A 21,115-nucleotide genomic window follows, 5' to 3' on the forward strand; every position below is an offset into this window, starting at 1 on the left:
AGGAGTGGGTTTGGTACACAGTGTATGCTCTGTTATTTCGCATTTGTTTATGTGACTTTGTAGGTTTTCCCAAAGTTTCAAATTTGTGCCTTCTGGGAGGGGATAGCGACTCCCATACCCTCTCTTTTCTCTTCTCTCCCTCTCCACTGCATGGGTGAGGTGCTCCCTGGAGCACTCTCACTGGGTCTGGCTGGGGTGGTCCTAGGAGCAGTGTAACCCGGGTTTGGTTTCAGGGACACCAGACTCCGCCTTGATGGTGGGGAAAAGGTTTGGCAGGGCAGGCCAGAGAGGTGGGTGTTGCTCACCCACGGGCCTCCTCAGGGCTCAGGGTCCCCACCACTCATCTCCCTAGCTAATATGGGGGTAAAGATGATTGGTAGACAGCAGGGCCTTCATGTTCTCCCCAGGCTTCCCCCCCTAATCCCGCCAGCGCTGGTGCTATCCTGATCCCCATTTCGCAGATGAAGAAATGCAGCCCCAAAGAAGAAGGGCATGGTCTGGCAGCCTGGGTCCTTGGGGGTCCCTGCCCCGGGATGCCTTTCTGCTAGCCTTCAGCTCCACAGCAAGCAGAAGGGAGGACCCCACCCAGCGCTCTGGCAAGGCTGCCCATGTAGGGGAATGCCTTGTGGCAGTGTCTCCCTACAGAGGTGGGGTGAGGGGATGCTCACCCCAGAACTCCAGCCCTGCAGCAAGCCCAGAAGGGCCCCATGTGTCACATGGCATCTGAGACTGTGCCCTCAGGTCCTCCTGCCTTCCAAGGGCTGGGCTGTTGCCCCCTCTCCAGGACCCAAGCCAGATAGGGGGTCAGGTCTGCCTGGACTGCCCCCACTGTCTGGGACATAGTAGCCACAGCGTCCCCCTCCCCACCAGGCCAGGAGAGGAGGCGGGGAGGCCAAGGGGCCGGGCAGGAGCTAGGGGGCGGTCTGCAGACTGCCGACCAGCCCAGGGCTCCGTGATGTCATGGCGGGTGCTAAGGAGGGGGAGGGGGCTGGCTGTTTTTCTGGAGAGTTAGAGCTGGAGGAAGTGAGACAAAGCGAGGCCGGCAGGGCCGTGCTGGCGGCAGGAGCCATGGAGCTACAGTCCGGAGTCTTACTCTGGAAACTTCTGCTTCTGCAGAGTGAGTTTGGGCTGTGGGGGTCAGGAGGTGCAGACTGCCAGTGGGTCTGAGTGAGCTTGGGGCTTTAGGTAAATCCGCCTGTCTGAACTTGAGCCCAGAGAGGTAGGATGTCCCCACTGGGGCTCGGAAAGGGACAGGTCTGGGGTGCCTCAGAGGGAGCAGCTCATGATGATAAGGGTCTCCAGGACCCAGGAGATTGTGAATCTTTAGACATCCTCCAGAACTTCCTGTCACACAGAAGCAAAGCAGAGCCAGAGGCCAAGAAAGGCAGGGAGGTTGAGGCAGGAGACTATTTCCCTCGTGCACCCCACTGCTGGGGGAAGCCCCCCAGGCCTGTACTCCCCGTTGTCAGGAGGGGAGCCGGCTGGGGATTGTGGGGGCCTGGGAACTGTGGGGCTTGCAGGGTCTGTTCTAGCTTCCTTCCTAGGCTTCCGGACCCCTGAGCCCGCCCCAAGCCTGGCCTGCTGACCCGGCACATTCCTCTGTCCTGGGCACTCAGCCACTTCTCTGGAGCAGGAACTTGGCCGTGAGGTGGCAGATGGTGGGGTCGCTCTCCACATCCAGCCTTTTTGTGCTTCAGATCTCTGCCCTTCAGAAAGGCCAGTGGGGCTCTGGCCCTGAGCACTGGTGTTAGGGGGTGGCTCCCAGTGGACAGAGGACCTCCACAGGCTCATGTGGTATGGCCCTTAGCAGGTGCAGTGCCTGCCACACTGGATACCAGCTTCCCCCCATGCATCAGGGTCTGGTGGCCGTGCTGCAGTGATGGGGATGGCAGCCACAGGTCCTGACCAGCATGCACTCCAGAGCCAGCCAGTGAGGGGGTGGTATAACCCTAGCCCCACCACTCATCCCCGAAAGGACTAGTGCTGTCCCCTGCAGTCCAGCTGCAGTGGCTGTGAGGATTAAGTGGGGGCCCATGGGAGAGGTGCCTGTGCCATGTGGGGCTAGAGGAGACCCCACCCTGTACCCATGTTTCCTCTTGGCTCCTTTGACTTTATCACCGTCCATTAATGGTGTTATTAGCACCCACCTGAGCTAAGACTATAAAAGGGACGGGGGGGGGGGGGGGCAAGTGCTCCTCCCACTGTGTTGGTGACTTGGATATAAACACTCAAATCGCCCTCCCCCCATGTGACACTCGCTCTTCCTCTCCTTCCAGGCTCTGCAGTCATTCTGTCCTCAGGTAAATGATACCCTCCCCTGTCCACCACAAATGTCCCCTTCCTGTGTGGCCAGACCCACCTAGTACCTGTCCCCTTAGGTCCCACCCATCCTCCAGTGACTCCCCTTCCCACCAGGGCCATCTGGGTCCATGACAGGAGGCAGCTCCGTGGTGTCTGAGTCTGCAGTGAGCTGGGCAGCCGGTGCTCGGGCTGTGCTGCTTTGTCAGAGCCCGCGCATGGTATGGACCCAAGACCGGTTGCACGACCGCCAGCGCGTGGTCCACTGGGACCTCAGCGGTGGCCCAGCCGGGCCCGCGCGCCGACTAGTGGACATGTATTCCGCGGGCGAGCAGCGTGTGTATGAGCCGCGCGACCGCGACCGCCTCCTGCTGTCGCCCTCCGCCTTCCACGATGGCAACTTCTCGCTGCTTATCCGCGGTATGAGGACCTTGAACCGCAGCACGGGCAGGGGCCCGGGAGTTCATGGCTGGTTTCAGGGCCTGGAAGTTCATGAGTGGTTTCCTTCTGTGTGCGTAGCGGTGGAAGAGACAGACGAGGGGTTGTACACCTGTAACCTGCACCATCATTACTGCCACCTCTACGAGAACCTGCCCATCCGCCTGGAGGTCACAGACAACCGTGAGTGCGCCAGCCCCGGCGGACCCCTCTCTCCCTGTTCCCTCCCTCTCTCCCTGTTCCCTCCCTCTCTCCCTGTTCCCTCCCTCTCCCCTCCCCTGCCCCGGGTGCTGACAGACCTGCGCCCTACAGCCCACGCCGCCGGCGCGCACTGGGATGGCGAGAAAGAGGTGCTGGTGGTGGAGCGCGGTGCGCCCGCGCTTCTGACTTGCGTGAACCGCGCTCATGTGTGGACCGACCATCACCTGGAGGAGGCGCAGCAGGTGGTGCACTGGGACCGGCAGCCACCTGGGGTCCCGCACGACCGCGCCGACCGCCTGCTTGACCTGTATGCGTCAGGCGAGCGCCGTGCCTACGGGCCGTCCTTCCTTCGCGACCGCGTGGCGGTGGAAGCAGACGCCTTTGAGCGCGGCGACTTTTCGCTGCGCATTGACCCGCTGGAGCCGGCCGACGAGGGCACCTACTCCTGCCACCTGCACCACCACTACTGCGGCCTGCATGAGCGTCGCGTCTTCCACCTGAGAGTCACCGAGCCCGCCGCCCCCGAGCCGCCCCAACGGGACTCGCCGGGCAACGGTTCCATCCACAGCAGCGCCCCGGCCCCAGGTGCAGGAGGCCGCCCTGGGCTCCAGGGGATGTCTAAGGGCTGAGAATGGCCAGGACCATCTAGTGGGAGCCAACCGGGCCCCTCCCTGTCCCACATAAGGGAACTCAGTGTCAGCGAGGGGAGGCCCCTACGGGCTGCAGGACCGCCTGTCCCTTCCCGAGATCTACGTTGCACAGCAGGGGCAGCTTGGGTCGGGTGCACCGTGTGGTCAGCCACGTGGTGAATTCCCTGACCTGTCCCCACATGGCCCCTGCAGACCCCACGCTGGTGCGCGGCCGCAGCAGCGTTATCAACGTCATCGTCCCCGAGGGCCGGGCCCACTTCTTCCAGCAGCTGGGCTATGTGCTGGCCACCCTGCTGCTCTTTATCCTGCTGCTCATCACAGTCATTCTGGCCACTCGTCAGCGCCGCTGCGGAGGTGAGCCCTGCTTTGGAGAGCAGGAGTGAGGCCAAAACAAGGAACCCTCTCCCTGCTGGCCAAAGGGGGATCTTGGGGTGCAGTGTCTGAGCAGAGGACAAGCAGGGGGCCCGGTGAATCTCCTTGATGGGGTGGAAGGATTCCTCTGGGCTGTTTGTGCCGGTGAGGAGACCAGACTGCTCTGAACATGAGTCTCCCTTCCCAGGTTATGAATACTCGGACAAGAGGTCAAGGAAGTCAAAGGGGTGAGTGCTCCTCCCTCTGTCCTGGGTTGCCAGGCCTCGCCCCACCTGCTGCTAAACCTCCCATCACCCTCCCTCCTCCAGGAAGGATGTGAACATGGCAGAGTTTGCTGTGGCCACAGGGGACCAAGCTTTTTACAGGAGTGAGGACATCCAACTAGGTGAGGCCTCCCTGCCCCCCCATCCCATCCCCACACACAAAGGCAGGGAGTGAGGGAGGCTCCATGCCCTGGCTGGAGAGGCTCACCCTGCTCTCTCCCTGCACCAGATTACAAAAACAACATCCTGAAGGAGAGGGCTGAGCTGGCTCACTGCCCTCTGCCTGCCAAGCATATCGACTTGAACAAAGGTGAGTGGCTTGGAGGGAGACCTCTGCCCATCGAGCCAGGCCAAGTCCCACTCCACTCCCTCTCAGAAGGCACCAGCCAGCCCCCTGGGGAGGAGTCCATGGCCATCTCTGTGCTCCAGAATCCTTGGGCAGTCTTGCTGGGTGGAGGGGCAGAGGGCAGCCACCCACCCACCTGTCCCCTTGGTTTCCAGAGTTCAGGAAGGAGTACTGCAAATAAGGCGATTGGGGCTCCTGGCTGGCCAGCAGCTCTGCCAACTCCTGTTTATCTGTACGGAGCATGTCTTCCTGACTGACCCCCATGCGACCCACCTGGCCCCCCTCCAGCGGCTGGTCCCGCTGTGCTGGAACTTGGCTTGAACTGGTGCAGGGTGGGCTGCCTCTGGAGCCCCCTCCTGAGAGCCGCCCTCATCCTCACAAGCAACAGCGGCCTCCTTGGAACCCTGCCTGCTGCTGCTGCAGCCTCCCGCTCGGCAGCCCTCTGCAGGCGCTCACTGCTGGTCCTGTCCCCTTCTGGTACAGCCAAGCCCTCGCTGATGTTCACCAAGCCCTCAGGCTTCCCAGGCCTCTGCCCGAGTAGGGCTGCAAGACACCCTGGCAGGGAAACTCAGCAGGGACTCTTGGAGCTGGGGTCAACCTCAGGGCTGGCACTGCCCCCTTCTTCATGCTTTCCGGGGGGCAGCTGCCTGCTGACTCCCAGACTGCACTGTATTTGTTACCCAGCCAGGTTGCCATAGGCTCTGCACGGGGACTTGAGGATGGCACACCCCTGGTCCTGGGGTCATACCCTTCTGTGCTGCCTTCAGCCACCTGGGCCCTTTCTCTGCTTTCCACCCTGCTCCAGCCTCCTTTCCAAAAAGCTGCCTTGACAGTCGATGGGCTCCAGCTGACTTTTGGCCCCTCCCTGGGCTGAGTCTGAAGCTGGGTCATCATTTGGCATCTATTTTGTCTGAGGACCAGGAAGGGGGTGAAGATGGTTCTAGAGTGGCCTGTGCGGCCACTTCCCACACCCATATTTGCTCCTCTTGGGAAATTGCCACCATCGCAATAAAGACCCTGTCTGATTTTTAGACTTGGCCCCAGGTATGCCTCTGCTGGCCCCCTCCAGCTCCCTGGGGGCAGAGTCTGAGCCTGGGAACCCCCAAATATTTTCTTTCATCTAAAGTCCTACCATCAGCACCCATTGGAGTGGAAGGTCTGGGTGGGTGCCCTGGGAAGAGCGACCTCAGAATTCTGCAGCACTTGTGCATGGTTGGAACGGAGTTTGAGATCAGCTCCTGAGTTGAAGGTTTATTTGGATATGGGGAAGGGGGGGTATACTGGTGGATGTGAGGACAGAGGGGGTGGTGTTGGTCCAGTCCTCTGAGAGGCAGATGGGACTGGATATGTGAAGGTACAGGTGGAGGTGGCAGGAGGAGGTACCACTGGGTGCGGGTGTGACACTCCTGTGGAAGGGAGGGGCTGTGGTTGGAAGGAGCCTGTTGTTTCCCCAACCCTGACCCCATACTCCAAAGCCCTCCTGTGACAGCAGGGAGCAGGAAAGCTTGACTTTCACCCCCGAGCTGGTATGCTTAAGAATATGACCTGCTGAGTGAGGAGGCAGAAGCCACCAACACAGGTGGGAATCAGAGTTCCCACTGAGGAAATGAAAACTCCGGGGCTGTTTTCATGAAGACGCAGTGTCAATAAATGCACACAAAGGAAATAAAGTCACAAGATTTATTACTTTGTGGATCCCAGAAACAGGGGCAGTGGGAAGGCTTGTGTCCCAGGTCACAAGCCAGCAGGAAACAGAGCAGGGTGAAAGGAAGCACCTGTAACTTATAAGGCAGTTGGGGTAGAGGTTACTAATTTTTCACAACCTCAACTTTGAGTGGTTATTTATTTTTTAAGTGAGAGGAAGGGGGATAGAAAGACAGACTCCCTCATGTGCCCTGACCAGGATCCATCTGGCAACCTCCATCTGGGGCTGACACTCTAACCAATTTAAACACTGGCTGTGAGAGGAGAAAAGAGAGAGAAGGGGGAGCAGATCATTGCTTCTCATGTGTGCCCTGACTGGGGATTGAACCCAGGACATCTGCACACTAGGCCGATACTCTAGCCACTGAGAACTGGCCAAGACTGAGTGGTTATTCTAAAAGGTGCCCAGGAAAAGCAAGGTGGGAACTTGGGTGGGAATCCTAAGCTCGGGTGCTTATCTGAGTCCAGATGCTGGTGTGAGCAGTGTTGTCACACTGTAAAATGCCCAGGTGATGACTCAGACAGCTGTCTCCACTCCCCTCCCCCCTCCAAGAGCCCATAGTGGGAAAGGCAGGGAGGGAGGCTGGCCTGGGAGCTGTAGCTTGCTTGAGAATGTGCTTCCCTTCCAGCCCAGTGACCCATGGGCCCACAGTGGCCACCAGGCCCCACCTGTAAGGGCTTAGGCTCTGGCCATAAACTCATTCACCCCCTCGGGGCCTGAGCCTGACCACAGTGGCATCAGCTGGGGTTGACAGTGAGCTTCTTTCCTATGACTTGGGCTGTCAAGTGAGATAGATAATCTTGGGACTGGAGTTCTACTGGGGCATGAGACCCTCTGCATGTGTGTGCCAGCAGCCATTTGGAGGATGCTGGTCACTCTGTGAGCTCTCAGGGCAGGCACTATCTTTCTCCTTCCCTGGACAGCCAGCAGAGAGCTGTGATGGACATGGACCTTCCCTCCAAACCCATCCTGCCTGGCTTCCTCAGATTTACCTCAAGGGAAATTGAGACCCAAAGCAAGAAAGCTCAGGCTTTGCCAAATGGATGACAACCTCACAGGGCCTAGGGGAATGGAGGTCAGGACTCCTGAGCTCAGGGACGTACACACTCTGGCTCTTCCAGTCAGTGGTGGACTGGTGGGGTCTTTTCCTGTGCTGGCTCACTGCCTGAAAATGGCCACAACCAGGCAGATGGGTGAGTCCCCAGCTCCAGCTAGCTTTAAGGGTGTCCTGAGGTCTCCTCACAGGGATCGTCACACAACCCTACCCCATCATCATTCTTGAGTCCCATTCTAGGGCCGCCCCTCTTCTTGTTACTCTCGCCAGTGTGGAACACCCTCTAGTGGACGCTGGACTTCCTCCTGAGGGTGAGGGGAGGGAGATTCCCTCACTCCAGTGGGAGCAGCATGTGGCTGGACACGTCACAGCCCAAGGGACGCTGCTCAGGGTCGTCCTTGACGGAGGACCTCAGGCTGGTTCGACTGACAGCGGCCGGGGTAAAAAATTCCTTCACCTGCAGCCAGAAACACCATTCCTGAGCATTTCTGTGCATACGTGCGCGCGCACAGCGGCCGTGCTGCCCGCTCGCTGTCACCTTCTCATCACATACTTGTGCTCACACCTACACTCCCTAGTCCACCCCGCATTCACTTGACCCGTGTTTCTCAAAATCCCTCATGGGTCCCGGCAGAGGTTATATGGGGTCGTAGCTGGCGCAGAGGCGCAAAGTGTCCGGGTGTCCTCCGCTCCTGGAGGTGGTGACACAGTCCTCAATTTCCTGCGAAGTCCCCAGAAACCTGCCGATGTGACCAGGAAGCCTTCGGACTCTGGGCATCCACGGAACCAGGAGCCCGCGCGAGGGGGCGAAGGACCGGAACCCCGTCGAGCGACACTTAGGGGGTCTCCCGGTGGGGCGTGGCCCGGGTTGAGGGTCTCCCTTCTGACAGCTGGGGGCGCGACGTGCAGGTGGGTCCGCACCCACCTCCTGCCCCGCGAGCGCGCCCCTGTCTGCCCACCCGCGGACAGCCCGGGTCCAGAGCATGTTCCGACGCCTCCGCGCGAGGGGGCAAGGGGTGAGATCCCCGGGAGAGCAAGTTAGAGGCCGCGCGCGTGCGCGCACACGCTAGTTCCACCACCTCCGCGCGCACAGGAGGTCCCATCCCACGCGCGCACCACGTCCTCCCGCGCGTGCGCAGCCACGCCCCGCGCCGCAGGCGGCCGGGTGACGTCAGGCCCCGCCGCGCTCTCGGGCGCCCCCAGCGGGCGGCGCGCTCAGCCGGGTGCCGGGCGGTCCCTGGAACTGCGCGGCCGGAGGGGGCGGCGGGGCGCACGGAAGCGGCCGGGCCTCGCGCGCTCCCTGCCTGCGTCTCCGGGACGGTGGGCGGATGGGCGGCCGCGGGCCGCGGGGCAGCAGCCAGGGCGAGCGCGGAGCCGCGGGCGGCGGGGCGGGCGAGGCCGGGGTGGTGGTGGCCGGTCCGGGAGCGGCGGGCGGGTGGGGCGCAGGCCGGCGGCGGGGAGGCGCCCGCGCCCGAGCCCCGGGCCGGGCCTGAGCACCGCTCGGGCTCCGCGCCCTCCGCCGCTGTCTCCACGCCATGGCGGAAACCAAGATCATCTATCATATGGACGAAGAGGAGACGCCGTACCTCGTCAAGCTGCCGGTGGCGCCCGAGCGCGTCACGCTGGCCGACTTCAAGAGCGTGCTCAGCAACCGGCCGGTGCACGCCTACAAATTCTTCTTCAAGTCCATGGACCAGGACTTCGGGTCAGTGGGCTTGGGCGCGGCGCGCTTGTTGGCACCTGTCTGCGTACGGGCAGGGCCGTCTTTGGGATCTTGGGGCTGTGATCCGAGCCGTGCCACCACGCTCCGGGGTGATTTATGTCCACCTGTCTGTGTCCTAAGCTGGGGAGCCTTGGGGCTCTCTGTCAGCCCAGGAGCCTGAAAACTCTGGACGGTGGGCAGGCTTCTTTGCCTATCTTGGGCCTGTTCTTGTGTACCTGAGTGTGTGCAATCTGCGTGCGGGTCAGAGTCTGTGGCCCAGGGCGACCCTGCAGTCCTACTTTGGGACCCTTCATACTCAGGGCCCGCTACCCTCTTCTGCGGTGGGGCAGGTGCTTAGGGCTGGCCTGGAGAGTTTGTGATTTATGGGGCATGGAGTCAGAGGAGTGTCTGTTGGAGTGTGTGTGGGGGGGGAAGGGTCAAAGTAGGGGCAGAGAGTCCCAGCCACCCAGTGGGTCCCCTAAATAGCATGGGAGGAAATAAGGAGATCTGGGACAAGGGTACTGATCTGTTTGCTGGCATCTGTAAAAATTTCCAGAGGCTCAAGACTGCCTACCTCTGATCCCCTCCTCCAGGATCCTGAGGGCAGGGCAGAGGTTAAGGGTCACTCTGCACACCCCTGCCCTGGGATTGCTTGCCATTGGGCCTCTGTCTCTGCTGAGCCACACAGCACTTGGAGTCCTGGGAGCAGTCTCTAGGTCAGCGTCCCAGCGTCTGGTCTTATGGTGGCTTCCTCCCCTGGGAGAACTTCCCACTTGCACTGGCTGGGTCTCTGGGACAGTGAGCAGGAGGCTGTCTGCTCAAGGCCTGACCCAGCACAACTACCGTAACCTGAGTCCCCAGCTCAGCAGTGCTGAGGAGGGGGAGCCAGAGGCTCTGTGGGCTGAGCAGGTGTGCCTGGCTGCCCTCAGGCAGCCCATGTCCTTGTGCGTGGCTGTGTCTGGGGACTTTGACATTGAAGCCATTTCCTGGATTCTGTGATTTGCCTGGGCCTTGGGCAGCCCCAGGTCAGGTCAAGCTGGGGCTACTCTGTAGCTTTTAGGGACCTGAAGATTTTTTGGACAACTGGACTTTACTGCCCCCACCACCACCACCAGGGAGAGGCAGAGAGAGGTGGGTGTGTCCCTGGAAGCCTTGGAACAGTGGTCCCCAACCTTTTTTGGGCCACGGACCAGTTTAATGTCAGAAAATATTTTCACAGACCGGCCTTTAGGGTGGGACGGATAAATGTATCACGTGACCGAGACAAGTGTCAAGAATGAGTCTTAGACGGATGTAACAGAGGGAATCTGGTCAATTTTTAAAAATAAAACATCATTCAGACTTAAATTTAAATAAAACGGAGATAATGTAAGTTATTTATTCTTTCTCTGTGGACCGGTACCAAATGGCCCATGGACCGGTACCGGTTCGCGGCCCGAAGGTTGGGGACCACTGCCTTGGAAGGCTGGATGCTCCAGGCCCTGCCTAGCTGGCCTTCTTGCTACCTCCGGTTAGGAGCCCACATGGGGCCAGGCTCCATGGGTGCAGCATCCCATACCTCTCTGCCCTTACTGGGAAAACTCATGAAATTTGCTTCTCTGGGTCTGGGCTTCTTTGGCAATGACCATTGGCAATGTGAAAGAGCACTTTTGTTTTTAACTTAGTTTATTTTAACAAAAACTACTGAAGTCACTTATGCTCTCTGTCATTAATGGAAGTCAGCAGAGAGTGTGTGGTATGGCAAGGCATGTGCCCAGACCATTTGCTGTCCTCGGACCATGTTCTGGACTGTGTCCTGAGGGCCTGCTGCTTCTCATGTATCCAAGAGCCACTGCGGGCCACCCACAAGCTGCAGAGACACCCCCCCCCCCCATCCCACATTCATTCTCAGCAGAGGCCAGCCTGCTGGGGTATTTGCAGGACCCATGGGTGCCCTAGTGAAGGAGGCAGGTGGGCTGACCATCGGGGTCTTGGAGCAGGACTGGATGGAGTTCTTTAGCTTATCTAGGCAGGTCTGGAAATGGGTGAGATGTGAGGAAGGGAACAGGACCTGGCTGGGAGGAAGGGGCAGCTGTGAGGTCGAGGTGGGTGGGGACAGGGGGAGGGGTTGGCAGGCACAGTGGGCAGTCAGAATGGGGGAAGCTCACCTCATTTCCTCCCTGGATCTCTGGCTGGTAACCTGGTGGCCGAGGACCCCCACCAGCTACCTCTTTTCTCCCCTCCCCTGAGTCTTATCTGCAGAGCCCTAAGGTCTGTGTTTCCTATAGAGTCATTTATTCAGTGGGATAAACTCTCTCTGGGAGGGGCATTCAGTTACATTTTAGTGTGAAGAGACCTGGATGCCTAGAGGACATGGCTGGAGGCGAGGGGAGTGCCGGCAGGTCCTGTGGGGCTGGGGCAGCTCCCCCCCCTATGACAGGGTAGAGTGGCCTCAGATGGGGGGCTGTGAAGAGTGCCCTGGTGAGCCTAGGCTCTTACTCCCACCCCTATCCCACTGTGGTCTGGGTCCTGCGTTCCCTGAGTCTCTGTTCCTGGTCATGGCTGGCCACCTAGGAGGGAAGGGGGAGTATAACGTGGGACCAGGCCTCACTTTCCAGGGGTGTCTTTGGCAAAGTGAGAAGAGAGTCCTGAACCCACACCTCACTTTTCCTGTGCATGTCACAGCTGTTCTGACCCAGCAAAGCTGGGGGAGGTCTCGGCCTGTGGTGAGCAGTGGTGCAGGGCAGGGAGTGTCTGGACCCAGTTCTCCGGTTCCGTGAAGTGGAGATTGAGAGGACTGGGCTCATGGCCCCTCTATCAGGGCTGCTGGGCTGATCCTTAGCCTGGCTGAACTAGGCACTTAGCTCATCTGGTGTGGCCTAGGCCCCAGTATTTCTGGGCCAGGACCTCTTATCTCTGGGGCCACCTGCCTATGGGCCCAGGGTGCTGGGTCGGGGCTACAGGGCAGGGAGTGCTCACTTAGCCTGGGTGAGTCCCACTTTGCTCTCCACAGCTGTGCCATTTGGGGTCACTGGCTCCTAGAAGTGTTGGTCACCCCCTAGAGCTTATGGCAGGGTGTGGAGGACTGAGCTCCCCTTGCCCTGGAGCCTGCAGAGTCTGAGCCTGGTGGGGGAAACTCCTTGGGGGCTTGGGGAATGACCTTTGCTTCCTTGTCTATGCCAGCTTTCTCTGCCAACTTCCTGCTTTGTGGCGGGAAGGGAGGATGGGCGGAACCTGGGCCTCTGGGGACGCACTTAGGGCTGTCCCATTGGGAAGGGCTGGCCATGGTGTGCTGTGGCCTTGGGAGCCCCTTGAGTCCTCCTGGGCCCTTGACCATGCTCAGCTCCCAGGGCCCTGCACTGAACAGATTCCTCAGTGGGGAGGTGTCTGCGGGGGTGGCGGGTGGGGTTGGGCAGCCACAAGTCGAAGGTTAACTGGGATCTGGGGCAAGATGCCACAGGTGCCTGGGTGGCCACCTCTGAGGGTCAGGGAAGACTGCTCCAGGGCTCTGCTGTCCCACCTAGTGAGGCCTGTCGAGGAGGGGCCTCATAATTATTGGGAGGTGTTTCCCCTGACCCTCACCCCTTGGCTCCCAGCCAGCAGTGGGGCACACTTTGAGGAGAGCCCTGTGCCCATTGTCCTGCGGTCTCTGGCCTCTGTGTCCTCCCTCCCTGCTGACCTGGCCTAGCTGGGCTGGGGCCTGTAGAGCCCCCATTGCCCCAGCCCAGATGGAAGGAAGGATGTCTGTTGTGAGTGCAGGATGGCGGTTCTTCAGGCTGGGGAGGGCTTGGGAAGCTGGACCTCTTGTACCTGGGAGGGGTGTCTCTGCCTGGGTAGGGGGCTCAGAGGCCTTGGGTAGCCCTGGGTGATGGGTCATCTACAGGCCCTGGCTGAGTGGGCAGTAGGGGCTTGGGATGCCCCGGGGCCTCTGGGGAAGCCAGGGAGGCCCTGTGGTATGGGGGCTGGGGGTACTCACTTGCCTTCCTGTGGGCGAGTTGGAAAGGTCAGGAGCTTGGGTGTAGCAGGGGGGATACCGGGGGAGCCTCCTGAGCTGGGTGGGGACCAGGTCCCACCCAGGTCTCCATTGCTGCTGTCCATCATAGACAGTGCTCTCGGCCTGCTCCCCCCCCCCCAATCTGATAACTGCAGCTGGCAGGGTCCCAGATATCTCTGTGCCACCCCAGGTCCTCCAATGGTGACAGCCTCTTGAGTGTCCTTGTCCAGGTCTGGGCCAGGTCCTGGCCTCCCTAGCTCAGCTCTGCAGGGCTGTGGTGCGTGAATGGGTGTGGCAGACATGGGGTTGGGCCCTTACTGGGGAGTGAGGACACTGAGAAATGATGTTTTCTGCAGGTTGGGCTGTGCTCCTTATTGTCACAGGTGGGGCCGGCCCCGGGGCCCTGGTGGGTGCTCCTCCCCCACCCCCAGGTTGACCCTGTCCTCCATCCACTCTGCCCTCCCAGGGGGCAGGGTGAATGGAGGCCTTGCTCTCTGGGCGGGAGTATGGGGTGCTAGCTCTGGGAACTTCCTGCCACTTGCTGCTGCCCAGGACTGGTCAAGTTGAGGCTTCTTCCTGCCTAGTCTCCTGGCTCCTGTTTCTCAACTGGGCCCAAGTCTTGGGCGAGGAAATCCTGCTGTACTGGGCAGGGATGAGCTCCAGGGAGGCAGGGCGTCTGTGCCTCCTTCTGCTTCAGGCCCCTACCCTGCCTAGAGTACTCCTTGGGCGTCCAGGGGCCACAGCCCATGTCTGCCCCGTGTCCCCAGCCCCTTGCCAGCTGTGTTGGCTACTGTACTCCTCACCTCTTTGAACTTGGAACCTGGACTCTGTTTTCTGACCCTGGGGTCATGGGCTTCCTTTCTAGTTAGTGTTGTCCTGGTCTGCTGCATCCTGACTTTCCCAACCCTCAAGCCCAGGCTGATCTGGGGCAGCATTAAGAAATAGGCTTGACTGGTGGCTGTGCAGTGGTGTGGCCAATAGGGCTTGCTGACCTCTGAGGTTGACTTGTGAGCGGGCACAGCTGTCCTCTCAGGTCTTGAGTTGTTAGGCTTGTGTAGCAAGTGGGGTCTGCTTGTTTCCCTGGCTGGGCAGGTGGCCTGCCCTTGGAGTCTGTGTTTGTGTGTGCATGCACGGGTGGTGGCGGTGGTGTATGTGCCGTGCCACCTCATGTCTGTATCTGTGCTGAGACCTGCTCTGAACCAGGTTCTGTACTGGGCTGTAGATGGGGGTGTGTCTGTAGGTACGAAAGAAGCCAGACAGAGCCCTCCCTCATGGATCTATCCCATGGTGCGCACAGATACAGAGCAGGGCAGAACTTGCATTATAGGGAGCTGCAGGCAGTCGCAGCCTGGTGTCAGAGGGTCGGCAGTCTGGATTCCTTGGGCTGGAAGTGACCCTCATGAGGAGGATGAGAGTCCCCCCAGGAAGAGAATGTGGTGGGTGGGGCATCCACACAGACTGACAGCTGGGCTTGTAGCAGGCATCCTGGTGGGTTGGGGGGGGGTCTCATCTCCAGAGCCCACTGGTGGGAGCAGCCCCTGTACAGTGGTCTCACTGAAGTGTTTGCCCACAGGGTGGTGAAGGAGGAAATCTCTGCTGATAATGCCAGGCTGCCCTGCTTCAATGGCCGCGTGGTCTCCTGGGTGAGGCTGTGGGACATTGGCAGAGGCTGGGGTGGGGCTGGTTCCGGAGTGGCAGGGGGCTGGGCCCAGGCAAGTTGAGTGTGTGAGTGGGAGGCTGGTCTCCCAGGGCACAGGTGGTGTGACCTATGGGGGGGGGTGGCTAGATGCCTGCAGCATCTCTGAACCTTGCTGTCCTTCGCAGCTGGTCCTGGCTGAGGGTGCACACTCGGACACAGGCTCTCAGGCCACCGACGGCCATGCTGATCTGCCTCCACCTCTGGAGCGGATGGGTGGCATCGGAGACTCCCGGCCCCCCTCTTTCCAGTAAGAATTCTGGGCGGTGCGTCTGAGCCTAGTGGTCCTGTAGGACCTCTACCAAGTCGGGGTGGGAAGCTGAGCAGGGACTCATGGCCAGTAGGAGCTGGTCAGCAGAGGAGGGGTTGTCAGAGAGGCTCAGATTGGGCAGGTGGGTGGACGAGGGTCCCTGTGGAGTCAGGGCCTCACCAGGCAAGGGGAGGCAAGGGACGGAGTGGGGTCTGATGGGAGTTTAACTTGCCCAACACTCTTGTTGGCACAGCCCAAATGTGGCCAGCAGCCGTGATGGGATGGACAATGAGACTGGCATGGAGTCCATGGTCAGCCACCGGCGTGAGAGAACACGACGCCGGAACCGGGAAGAGGGTAATAGGCCGCACCCTGGATCCCATACCCCACAGCACACCCCTGATCCCTGCTGACACGAGTTACTGCTCTAGGAAATGGGGGTCTCTGGGGAAAGGTCCCAGACCCAGCTACCCAAGGACCTCACTGACCCCTCAGCAGCCCTGTAGTCACATTGCCCACTCTCTGGTCAACAGGGGCTTGAGATGCACAAGCCACCCATGACCTCCAGCAATCCTCCTTCCCTTCTGTCCCCACAGCCACTCGGGCCAATGGGCACCCGAGGGGGGACCGGCGGCGGGACCTGGGCCTGCCCCCTGACAGCGCATCCACAGTGCTGAGCAGTGAACTCGAGTCCAGCAGTTTCATTGACTCTGATGAGGACGACAATACTAGCCGGTGTGTGGGCGTATACTTGTGTTCAGGTGTGTGCGTGCAGGTGTGCATGCATGACGGCATGAGTGTGTGGGTGTATGTGCAGCATGTGCCGTGCGTTTTGGTATATGTGTGCAAGCATGTGCGTGTGTGAGCGTGTGCATACAGTGGTTGTGAGTGTATATGGGTGTGCATTGTGGCTGTGGGTGTATGCATGAGCCATGTGTGTGCATGTGAGTGTGCGCATAGGTGGGTGTATGTCATGGGTGTGTGTGCATGCATGATGTTTTACAGTGGTCTGTTTATGTTGTATACATGCGTATATGTGCACAGGTGTGTGTCCATGTGCACTTTCTACACACACGAGTATGTGCCAGTGTGGGTGGCCATGCTAGCTTTTCTGGTGTTTGCCAGAGGGAAACAATCCCCATAGGTGTGGGGTTTGTGTGTCACGCGTGCAGGGTGGGGTGTATGCAGCCAGGAGCTGAGCCCCACCTGCCACCTTTGGTTCCCTCCACTTGCCTCTGTGGAGAAGGTGGGGTGTCTGCTCTTGGCCACCTCCTCCCTGTTGTACCTCTTCCTTAGCCTGACCCCTGACCTCTGCACTTCTGACCTTCATGCCCTCTGACCTCCACACCCCCCTACTTCCCTGCCAGGCTAAGCAGCTCCACCCAGCAGAGCACCTCGTCACGGCTCATTCGCAAGCACAAGCGGCGGCGGCGAAAGCAGCGCCTGCGGCAGGCGGACCGCGTAGGTGGTGGTGGTCCGGGGGTGGGGTCTGCACTGCTGCCCACAGCCCCTCACCCAGCCCCCTTTGCAGGCCTCGTCCTTCAGCAGCATCACAGACTCCACCATGTCTCTGAACATCATTACTGTCACACTCAACATGGGTGAGGCTTTCGTGGCATCCCCGAGCAGGTGTGGGGTCCCAAGATGGGAACAGGGGTCCCTGGACTGGGCTGCTAACTGGACCCCACACCCCACAGAGAGGCACCACTTCCTGGGAATCAGCATCGTGGGTCAGAGCAATGACCGGGGGGACGGCGGCATCTACATTGGCTCCATCATGAAGGGCGGAGCTGTGGCGGCAGATGGCCGCATCGAGCCCGGTGACATGCTGCTGCAGGTGGGGGCTTGAGGAACTGCCGAGGGGCCAAGAGGTCGGCACCCCCACCCTGGGCACTGATCCCTTGTGCCCCCAGGTGAATGATGTCAACTTTGAGAACATGAGCAATGACGACGCTGTGCGGGTGCTGCGGGAGATCGTGTCCCAGACAGGGTGAGGTGTGGGGACAGGCGGGGGTGGCCCCAGGAGTCACAGGGTGTGAGGTCATGTGGGGCCTCGCCCGTTCTTGCCCTGCAGGCCCATCAGCCTCACGGTGGCCAAGTGCTGGGACCCGACCCCCCGGAGCTACTTCACGGTCCCGAGGGGTGAGTGCGCCCACGGGGCTGGTGGGCAGGGGGTGGGGTGCCCGGCCCAGCCTGAGGGCCTCTCTCCTCTGTGCCCCTGTGCTCCACTTTCTCCCCTATGTCTGTCCATCCATTTGTCTGTTGTCACACGGCGGCCACCCAGCTGACCCTGTTCGGCCCATCGACCCGGCCGCCTGGCTGTCCCACACGGCGGCGCTGACTGGAGCCCTGCCCCGCTACGGTACGAGCCCCTGCTCCAGTGCCGTCACGCGCACCAGCTCCTCCTCACTAACCAGCTCTGTGCCCGGCGCCCCACGTAAGTGGCAGCTCTTAGTTCAGGGAACTGAGGCACCGGGGCCAAGGACCAGGCCGAGGTACCACTGGGCGTGGTCACGCCCGAGGCCATGCCAGCCTCAGTGTCCATGCTGCTGTGAGGCCCCTGTGGGCGGATGCAGGGCCCGCACGCGCCTCAGCCTCACACTCCTCCCAGTGCATGCGTGTCTCGTGTGGTGGGAGTGGAGGTGCCTTGAGGAGCCAGGCCAGCCTGGGTCCCTGTCCAGGGGTGGGCAGGTGTGTGCATGCATGCATGGAGCCCCTCCTGCTTTCTGTGGCTAACACGACTAATGGCATTGAGAAGGGGGTGGGCAGGAAGAGGCCAATATCCCTTTGTGGCTCTGGGTTGTGGTGGGGACGGCCTTGCCCTGGTTTAGGCCCAAATCCTGTTGAATATATGCAGGAGTAGGAGACCAGTCCCCCAACCCCCCACCAGCCCTGGGGGCCCCACAGCCTAGCCACCAGCCTCTGAGGGGTGGCAGTGGGCGGGCGCCGGTCCATCCTGAGAGCCCAGGGCTGCGCACTGAGGAGGGGCCGTGCCTTGCAGAGCTGGAGGAGGCGCCGCTGACAGTGAAGAGCGACATGAATGCTGTGGTCCGGGTCATGCAGCTGCCGGACTCCGGACTCGAGATTCGTGACCGCATGTGGCTCAAGATCACCATCGCCAACGCTGTCATCGGTGAGTGGTCTGCTGGGTGCCGCTGCAGGCCAGGCGGTGGCTGGGCTTCTGCTTGACGTGATCCTTGGTAGGGGCGGACGTGGTGGACTGGCTGTACACGCACGTGGAGGGCTTCAAGGAGCGGCGGGAGGCCCGCAAGTATGCCAGCAGCATGCTGAAGCGTGGCTTCCTGCGGCATACGGTGAACAAGGTCACCTTCTCCGAGCAGTGCTACTACGTCTTTGGGGACCTGTGCAGCAGTGAGTGTGGAGGTGCGGGTCCAGGTGCCCGGAGCGGGGGAGCCCACGCCACCCTCACCTGCCCTCCCCTCCCCTCCCCTCCTGCCAGATCTCGAAGCCCTGAACCTGAACAGCGGCTCCAGTGGGGCCTCGGATCAGGACACACTGGCCCCGCTACCCCACCCGGCTCCCTGGCCCCTGGGTCAGGGCTACCCCTACCAGTACCCGGGGCCTCCCTGCTTTCCGCCCGCATACCAGGACCCTGGCTTCAGCTATGGCAGCGGCAGTGCCGGGAGTCAGCAGAGTGAAGGTGAGAGCATGCTGGTGCCCGGTTCCCTGCGCCTGCTGCCTGGCTCTGCCCCATGCACTCTGCCTGCTGTTGCTTGGGTTCTGGGTGGGCTTCTTTGCGAGGGGGTGAATGGTTGAGGGAGGTGGGAGGTAGAAGCTGGAGGCTTTGGGGGTTGTGGGGCAGAGGCAGGAGGCCAGGAGTGGGAAGGGCCGTGTGGTGGCCTGGCATGGGGGGGGTGGATGCAGAGGGGCCCCAGGACACAGTGGAGGACAGGCAGCTTCTCTGGACACCTGTAGCCTGGCATGGAGCCAGAGGTGGCCAACCTCACAGATAACCTCCTCCCCACACTGGGATGTGTGGGGAGCTGAGGGAAGAGGTCGGAGGTATCCCTGAGAAAGAACGGTGGCCTGAGAATGAGTCTGAGTGGTACCAGCAAGTTTTTGGCAGGCGAGGCCTGCGGGGTCTGGGGAGAGGTCAGACAGTGGGCCCAGAGGACCCAGACAGAGCGGGTTGGAGGGCTGCGGTGCCAGAGGGAAAGCTGGTAGCGGGCACGCTCTGGTAGGCGCGTGGGTGCCTGGGCTGGGCCTGGTGTGTAACTTGTGCTATCCCTTGCTTTGTGCTGAGCAAGCCTTAGACTGAAGGACTAGCGGAATGGACCCTCGGGGCCGGTAAGCCAGGGTCCTGCCCGGCGTCCCTCTCGGCATGTCCCTGTCCAGCTGTCGTCCTCGGGTTCCCAACGCTTCCTGAGAACCCAGGACAACGCTGCGCCGAGCAGTTGGCCAGGGCCCTGGGGTCCGATGGAAGGTGGGTTTCTGGGTGGGGGCCCAGGATGGCCAGTGGGAGCCAGCACACAGGGCTTTCACTGGTGTCTCAGTTTCTCAGCTGCAAGACCAGGCCCTTGGTGCAGGTACTGAGGTGAGGTGTGGGGGCACTGAGCTGGCCCCAGCGTGTCCCCTGCCTGCCTGCCACTGTCCCCTTTCTCCCTGCCTGCTGCAGTTGCCCCTGTGTCTCTGAGCAGGGCCAGTCCTGCCCTTTTGTCTGCATGGCTGCCTCTCCTACCCCACTGTGGCTTGGGACCACCAGGCTCTGCCCTTGGCTTTCTAGCAGTGGTCAGTTGTCCTGGAAGAGGTAGGGCCTGGCACTGACCATCCGGACATTCCTCCTTCTCCACCCCAGGAAGCAAAAGCAGCGGGTCCACCCGGAGTGCGGGCGGGAGCAGCCGTCGGGCCCCGGGCCGAGAACAGGAGCGCCGGGGACCTGGAGCTGGGGGCAGTGGCAGCGAGTCAGACCCCACAGCACCGAGTGGAACGGGCAGTGGCGGTTGGCGTGAGCGTCCCTCCAGCCAGCTCAGTCGTGGCAGCAGCCCACAAAGCCAGGCTTCAGCCACCGCCCCGGGGCTCCCCCCGCTGCACCCCCTGACAAAGGCGTACTCGGTGGTGGGCGGGCCACCTGGAGGGCCCCCCGTCCGGGAGCTGGCCGCTGTCCCCCCAGAGCTGACGGGCAGCCGACAGTCCTTCCAGAAGGCCATGGGGAACCCCTGCGAGTTCTTTGTTGACATCATGTGACTGAGGACAGTGTGCCTTCTGCAGGCCTTGCAATGGGGTCGTCGGGGGTCCTGCTGCTCCCGCAGGAGGGCACTGCATCTGGAGCTTGTGTGGCCTTGCCTTAGCGGTGGTTGTCCTAGGTCAGGACAGCTCTCCATGTGCACGGGGGCCATGCTGCAGGGTCAGCCTGGAGTGCAGCCCGAGCTCCATGATCTGCACTCAGCAGCCGTCCGTTCCTGGTCAGAGCAGCTGTGTTCAAGCGGACCCTGCAGGGGCGCCTCTGTTCCCAGCAGAGCTGACTTGCTTCCTTGGTGTGCACCCCAGTGCTGCGTACAGTGCCCCAGGCCAAGATGAGAGGTGGCTGCTGGGCTTGGGCCCCACTGGTCACCCTGTGTGCAGGCCCTGCCCATCTTGTTCAGGCTGGGGGGGCCATGTCAGGAGTGGAATCGGACCCCCCGGACCTTTCTGGCTGCCTAGGGTAGGGGTATAATTTATTTATTTATTGCTTGGCCTGTGTTCCTCTGGGGAAGGTGGTGGCCCAGACGGCCCCCACACCCAGCTGGAGCAGTTTGCATGCCCCCCCTACTGGGTCTCAGAGTGAATACAGGGATACAGGTTGTGTCTGAAAATGTGGTGGGGGGTGGTGGTGAGGGGGACCCAGGAGCGGGGCGCATCTTAGCAGCCAGAGAAGTGGCACATGCCCCACAGGTGCTCAGCTGTATTGGGCAGGTCTGGGGGAGAGGGGCAGCCAGCCCGCCCTTCCTGTTGTCCTCAGGTGACCACCCACCGTGCACACTGCTACCCAGCGACTCTGGCCTGCACAAGTCTGCGCTGTAGATAACTGTACCAAGTCAGAGCACCATTGGATAGAGTTGATAGAGCTGCTTCTGTGTAAATGCTATTTTAAACACTAAAAAGCATTTAATTTTATGGGGCTGACGTGTGGCCTGTCTCTTTTGTCTTGCCCAACTGCCGTAGATGAT

General features: G+C 61.0%; 2 protein-coding genes across 4 annotated transcripts; both read left to right on the top strand.

The window, feature by feature from the left end:
- Window positions 1-1,000: 1,000 nt before the first annotated feature.
- On the top strand, window positions 1,001-5,599 carry MXRA8 (matrix remodeling associated 8). The gene is made up of 10 exons (XM_066270710.1): window positions 1,001-1,117; window positions 2,277-2,300; window positions 2,416-2,718; window positions 2,818-2,919; window positions 3,049-3,522; window positions 3,780-3,941; window positions 4,147-4,186; window positions 4,268-4,344; window positions 4,452-4,532; window positions 4,724-5,599. Exons 1-10 carry the CDS (start codon window positions 1,069-1,071, stop codon window positions 4,747-4,749), a joined length of 1,338 nt encoding a protein of 445 aa, XP_066126807.1. The 5' UTR covers window positions 1,001-1,068; the 3' UTR covers window positions 4,750-5,599.
- Window positions 5,600-8,527: 2,928 nt separating this feature from the next.
- DVL1 (dishevelled segment polarity protein 1) lies at window positions 8,528-21,062 on the top strand. Of its 3 annotated transcripts, XM_066270709.1 has the most exons (16): window positions 8,528-9,032; window positions 14,576-14,645; window positions 14,827-14,948; window positions 15,202-15,305; window positions 15,545-15,683; window positions 16,316-16,409; window positions 16,480-16,549; window positions 16,646-16,785; window positions 16,862-16,938; window positions 17,023-17,090; window positions 17,233-17,385; window positions 17,950-18,081; window positions 18,153-18,320; window positions 18,409-18,609; window positions 19,217-19,256; window positions 19,765-19,892. In XM_066270709.1, exons 1-15 carry the CDS (start codon window positions 8,863-8,865, stop codon window positions 19,225-19,227), a joined length of 1,719 nt encoding a protein of 572 aa, XP_066126806.1. In that variant the 5' UTR covers window positions 8,528-8,862; the 3' UTR covers window positions 19,228-19,256; window positions 19,765-19,892. The 3 variants fall into 3 exon arrangements, with proteins under 3 accessions (XP_066126806.1, XP_066126804.1, XP_066126805.1); XM_066270707.1 differs by lacking the exon at window positions 19,217-19,256 and having other exon boundaries at window positions 8,529-9,032; window positions 19,765-21,062; XM_066270708.1 differs by lacking the exon at window positions 19,217-19,256 and having other exon boundaries at window positions 8,529-9,032; window positions 17,233-17,310; window positions 19,765-21,062.
- Window positions 21,063-21,115: the final 53 nt, after the last annotated feature.

This window comes from Saccopteryx bilineata, chromosome 3 (assembly GCF_036850765.1).
Source record: "Saccopteryx bilineata isolate mSacBil1 chromosome 3, mSacBil1_pri_phased_curated, whole genome shotgun sequence".
NCBI lineage: Eukaryota > Metazoa > Chordata > Mammalia > Chiroptera > Emballonuridae > Saccopteryx > Saccopteryx bilineata.